Source organism: Borostomias antarcticus, assembly GCF_949987555.1.
Source record: "Borostomias antarcticus genome assembly, contig: scaffold_1106, whole genome shotgun sequence".
Classification (NCBI taxonomy): Eukaryota; Metazoa; Chordata; class Actinopteri; order Stomiiformes; family Stomiidae; genus Borostomias; species Borostomias antarcticus.
In genome coordinates this window covers 1-6,200 of record NW_028176040.1, presented here as the reverse complement: position 1 = coordinate 6,200, position 6,200 = coordinate 1, and the positions used below count along the sequence as shown (strand labels likewise).

At 44.5% G+C, this 6,200-nt stretch overlaps 2 protein-coding genes across 2 annotated transcripts; both read right to left on the bottom strand.

The window, feature by feature from the left end:
* Positions 1-510: 510 nt before the first annotated feature.
* LOC311328906 (forkhead box protein N5-like) lies at positions 511-2,606 on the bottom strand (the record flags this gene model as incomplete). The annotated part of the gene is made up of 6 exons (XM_084462804.1): positions 511-533; positions 653-885; positions 1,107-1,390; positions 1,915-2,150; positions 2,259-2,354; positions 2,480-2,606. 6 exons carry the CDS (start codon positions 2,604-2,606, stop codon positions 511-513), a joined length of 999 nt encoding a protein of 332 aa, XP_084318930.1.
* A 1,467-nt stretch (positions 2,607-4,073) lies between these two features.
* Positions 4,074-5,328, bottom strand: LOC311328905 (uroplakin-2-like; the record flags this gene model as incomplete). Its single annotated transcript, XM_084462803.1, has 5 exons — positions 4,074-4,216; positions 4,350-4,408; positions 4,638-4,776; positions 4,931-5,074; positions 5,277-5,328. The coding sequence occupies 5 exons, from the start codon at positions 5,326-5,328 to the stop codon at positions 4,074-4,076; spliced, it is 537 nt and encodes a 178-aa protein (XP_084318929.1).
* Positions 5,329-6,200: the final 872 nt, after the last annotated feature.

The following is a 6,200-nucleotide window of genomic DNA, read 5'->3' as shown; positions in this document are numbered from 1 at the left end:
CCAGCCTCAACCCACAGAGTCCCAGCCTCAACCTACAGTGTCCCACAGTGTCCCAGCCTCCACCCACAGTGTCCCAGCCTCCACCCACAGTGTCCCAGCCTCAACCCACAGTGTCCCAGCCTCAACCCACAGTGTCCCAGCCTCAACCCACAGTGTCCCAGCCTCAACCCACAGTGCCTCAACCTACACAGCTTAACTGCATCTAACAACATGTTGTGGGTTGAGCTCAGGGTTGCTGCCCTCTTGTGGATGAATTTCTGAATTAACATGAATTTCTGAATTATTGAGTAGGGGTTATTTGCCAATGATTGCATTTTATTTTCTAAATTAAACAAACAAACCAAAATATCCAATTAGTGGAATAATCCATTCAAAATGAATTCAATAAGTACAAACAAGATTTCACAGAAAAGTAACACACAGTAGCTACAGCCATGGTAACCAAGGAAAAGAAAAGAAACACTGAGGTATTGAGGCAGTTTGTTTGCAGGTCATCATGAGGATCACGGCTCAAAAAAACGTTCGAATCATGTCTGTGAAAGGCAACAAATTCATCATTCAGTGCGTATTATGACTTTTTCATTTGATTTCATGAGACAGTAGACTACAATAGGATTAGTCGTCCTCCTAACGGTATTATCCCTCTCCTCACCAGGGCTGCTCATGCTCCTGGCCAGCGCTCTGAAGGAATCCCCCGTCAGGTTGTGGATCTCGTCTCGGAGCCTGCGGCGTCCGTCCATGGTCAGGTGCCACAGGCAGGACTTCCTCTTCCCCTCGCCACACACCTGCTGGGGGGTCTTCTTGAAGCTGTTGCTGAAACACAGGTTGTGACGAATTGTGTTTTTCCAGCCGTCTGGGGCCGTCTGGAAGAAGGGGAAGTGCTCTCTGGAAGAAAGATAGTGATGTCATGAGCCACAATAAAGAAGGGTCCGCACTATCCCAGACATGGAAGGATCTGAACACAGCGCTCAACGGTTCCCTACTCAACATGTTTAAACATGTTCAACAGCAGAGCTCACCTGGCGACCCAGCTGTAATATGCCATATTCAGATTAAAAACACTATACTGCTCACCTGAACCTTGAACCTTGAACCTTGAACCTCACCTGGTGAAGTTGTAGATCTGCTGGACATTGAGGCTGCCTGCGCGACTGCTGCTGAGCGCCATGGCGATGATGATGCAATAGTTGACGGGTGGGCGTGCCCAGGCTCCGGCGCCGGACGGCAGGCGGTTGCTGTCCTGCAGGATCCTCTGGAGACGCCTGTTCTGGGCCAGACTCCGCCTCCTCAGCCCCGCCTTGGTCGCCCGCCCCCCTCGCCCCCTGCCGGAGGTTCTGGCTTTCCGGTAAACGGGGACATCCGCGGAAGAGGCGTCATCCTCATCCGTCAGCTGATATGAGATGACATGGTTATTTAAAAGAGGCGTCATCCTCATCCGTCAGCTGATGTGAGATGACATGGTTATTTAAAAGAGGCGTCATCCTCATCCGTCAGCTGATATGAGATGACATGGTTATTTAAAAGAGGCGTCATCCTCATCCGTCAGCTGATATGAGATGACATGGTTATTTAAAAGAGGCGTCATCCTCATCCGTCAGCTGATATGAGATGACATGGTTATTTAAAAGAGGCGTCATCCTCATCCGTCAGCTGATATGAGATGACATGGTTAGTTAAAAGAGGCGTCATCCTCATCTGTCAGCTGATATGAGATGACTTGGTTATTTAAAAGAGATTCATTTTGTAGGCCACAGACACTCAGATGACCTTATCTCCATCTTAACACACAACACCCCGGAGCCATCCAATCAGAACACAACACAGAACAACCCGTTCTGACTAAGCTCTACATAACGTGCTTCAGTTTATTTAGTAGGCCAAAACTGTCATCCTGCCGATTAGAGTCGGGCCTACCAGGTACTCGCTGGACGAAGAGGCCTCATGATGAGATTCATCCAGACATGTGTCGTCAATGGCTGAGACGACATCTTGGATGTGTCTGGGCTGGACAGGGCCCACCGAGGACTGGGACACAGGTCTGGGGTACTGCTCAGGCATCTTAGGTGGCTTTGAGGCTCTTTTAGGGTACTTAATAGGGCATGCAAGGGTGGGGTTGACCATCAGCCATAGATTCGGCTGCACTGAGGCTTCTGAGGTGGAAGAACATTATGAAAGAATGTTGATCATGTTGACAACACAAAGTTATTGAGAAAGTGAGTATCCTACTGTGCAGATGAAAAGAACTATATCTCTCTCACCTGATGGATGACTGTTCTGACATATGAGGTCTTCCTTTCTCCTTGATATCCTTGCATTTTGCCACTGAACAAGATACTGACGATTCAGTTTATTGTCTGTCAATAATGGAAACAAATGTAGGCTATTATGTGGCTAGAGCGCATGGCAGTTGGACCAGCTCTTGTAATCTGCATCCAGAAGATGCAGATAAATTCTGAAATTCCCCTCGTCTGCTTCTTACCTTGATAAAACTGATCGGTTGTTGTAGTGAGCTTGATCTCCTCGTTCATGTCCCAGTCACTGAGACCGGTTGAGAGATGGAGGTCGAGGAACTTGCTTCTGGATTGGAACTGCAGGCCCAGATACATTCTGGTTCCACCGATAGAGCAAATAGACTTGACTTCTTTCAAGAAGACATGAATCACCCCTCTTCAAAACCATGCGAATTACGGTATGTGGTCAAATTCTTTCTATAACTGACGATGGGTCCATTATTGGTAAGTGAGAACTTGACCACCAGGTGCAAGAGATTACCGGGAGCGCGCGCTTTGACCGGCAGTCCGCCGGGTGATTTAATAAACAGAGACATGGATATATATAAACACACACGGGTGAGTGTGTAAGCAGAGACATGGATATATATAAACACACACGGGTGAGTGTGTAAGCAGAGACATGGATATATATAAACACACACGGGTGAGTGTGTAAACAGAGACATGGATATATAAAAACACACACGGGTGAGTGTGTAAGCAGAGACATGGATATATATAAACACACACGGGTGAGTGTGTTAGCAGAGACATGGATATATATAAACACACACGGGTGAGTGTGTAAACAGAGACATGGATATATAAAAACACACACGGGTGAGTGTGTAAACAGAGACATGGATATATAAAAACACACACGGGTGGGTGTGTAAACAGAGACATGGATATATAAACACACACACGGGTGAGTGTGTAAGCAGAGACATGGATATATAAAAACACACACGGGTGAGTGTGTAAACAGAGACATGGATATATAAACACACACACGGGTGAGTGTGTAAGCAGAGACATGGATATATATAAACACACACGGGTGAGTGTGTAAACAGAGACATGGATATATAAAAACACACACGGGTGAGTGTGTAAACAGAGACATGGATATATAAAAACACACGGGTGAGTGTGTAAACAGAGACATGGATATATAAAAACACACACGGGTGAGTGTGTAAACAGAGACATGGATATATATAAACACACACGGGTGAGTGTGTAAACAGAGACATGGATATATAAACACACACACGGGTGAGTGTGTAAGCAGAGACATGGATATATAAAAACACACACGGGTGAGTGTGTAAACAGAGACATGGATATATAAACACACACACGGGTGAGTGTGTAAGCAGAGACATGGATATATAAAAACACACACGGGTGAGTGTGTAAGCAGAGACATGGATGTATATAAACACACACGGGTGAGTGTGTAAACAGAGACATGGATATATAAACACACGCAGGAAACATTTTTAAATGTAAATGTCTTAATTGATACAATTCAATGCGGATATAACAGTTTCCACCCTTGATTAATTAAAATAAATAAGTGCACATTTTATTTTATTTTAGTCAACATGAGGAAGCAACATTCATTGACCCATCATTGAAACACACCTCTTTAGTTCTTCTTTTGTAATATCATTGTTTTAAAAAATTTAAATCTAATTACTAAATTACATGCAAACCGATTTTGATTACAATGCCTAATGGTATCTGTGTAATGCACTAGGCTACAATGCAAGCTTTAGAAAATTTCATGCAGTCTCAATCTCCACCAACAGACAGAGCAACTGTGACAATAAGAGCCACTAGTAAGATAAACATGGCGACAGACAGGATGACCGTGATGACCACCATGGCCCCGCTGCGTGCCGGGAGGCCTTCGTCTAGTCGGTTGTAGTCCTTGACTGCAGCAAACAGCAAAGTTGAAATCAGTAGAAGACAGTAGAATAATAGGGTATTGGATACAGACTTTGTACTGGAATTCAGACATGCAACCAAAAACAAGTCTTATGTAAAAAGCTAATTGTGTTGTCTTACCCTCTCTAGTGTTGGTCAGCAGGATGTTACTTCTCTGGTCCCCCACCACAAACTGAAGACTAAACCACACACCAGATGCTCAACCTCTATTATTCTCATTTTAAAGGAATACATGATAAAACACGGCCTGTACCAGCAAACTGGTAACCTCAGAGCTAACCTCAAAACAAACCTGTACCAGCAAATAAGCTCAAAACAAACCTGTACCAGCAAATAACCTCAAAACAAACCTGTACCAGCAAATAACCTCAAAACAAACCTGTACCAGCAAATAACCTCAAAACAAACCTGTATCGGGTCCCGCTGGTGAGGTTGGTGACTTGGTAGCCGAGGTCTTTAGTCACAGTGAACTGTCCGTTATTCTCTGTGTCTGTGATCACGTCCCTTCTGGAGCGACAGCTTGGCACAGTGAATACATTGGACAATTCTGTTGAATGAAAGTTACCATTTTATATGTATTTTACCATTTTATATTTGATATATCTATCAATCAATCTCTTGAATATACTATAGTAGCCTACTTGCCTGGATAACAGCTGTTTATTGTGTTTATAAAAGAGGTGAATGTGTTTAATACTCACTGATCTCATTGGTGTCGGTGCTGTTGTAGACCAGAGTGACCTTCTTTGATGCCAGAGAACAAGGGGGGAAAGTGAGGAGCAGAGAATCCATCAAGCGACCCGTTACAACTCCATCCGCCTCCTTCAGCAGGCTCACCTGGAAGTCTGATCAATCAATCATAAGACACACGCAGAAAACTGATTCAAATGTCAGAGCATGGTTAATTTTGCTTACCAACCTTTTGGGCACTTTGGCATAGAACGGCATTCACTTTGTTGTACATCTTCAAACTAAAACTGCATGATGCAAGATGAATAATCTCATGTAAATATAAATGTTTTACAGATCAGAAAAACTGCAACGCACCTGCATTGGAGAGAGTGAAAAGCAGCCCAACGATGAACAGCATTCCTTTCATTGTTATTGTGAGAAATGAAGCCCTGCTACTGTAAGTAGGTGAGAGACTGAACACTATAGGGGCGCAGAGCACGCTGGACTCACTGGGAACGGCCGGCTCATGAGCCAATCAGAGAGAGGCTCTTCCAGGGGAAACAGGGATAAACAGGTCCGACCAGGTCTGTGTACATCTGAACCTTTGTTTGGGCTCCCAAGCCTCAAGGGACCTACAGGTGCATCTGACCCAGAGAGCGCTCGTATTTCCAAGCACAGTCAAATAAAAAGTCACGGAATAACATTGATTTCTCATGGAGATAGAGGTGCTGGGGTCAGTTCTACTCAGTTAATCTACTACTACACACACACACACACACACACACACACACACACACACACACACACACACACAAAACATGTCTCATACTCATTAATGGCGAGTGGTTTAGGCTACTGATTGCATTGTGTAAGTCTGTGTAGCCTACTCTTGTAGCCTACTAGTGTGAACATGGTGTAGCCTACTCTTGTAGCCTATAGTGTGAACATGGTGTAGCCTACTCTTGTAGTCTACTAGTGTGAACATGGTGTAGCCTACTCTTGTAGCCTATAGTGTGAACATGGTGTAGCCTACTCTTGTAGTCTACTAGTGTGAACATGGTGTAGCCTACTCTTGTAGCCTACTAGTGTGAACGTGGTGTAGCCTACTCTTGTAGTCTACTAGTGTGAACATGGTGTAGCCTACTCTTGTAGCCTACTAGTGTGAACATGGTGTAGACTACTCTTGTAGCCTACTAGTGTGAACATGGTGTAGACTACTCTTGTAGCCTATAGTGTGAACATGGTGTAGTCTACTCTTGTAGCCTACTAGTGTGAACGTGGTGTAGGCTACTCTTGTAG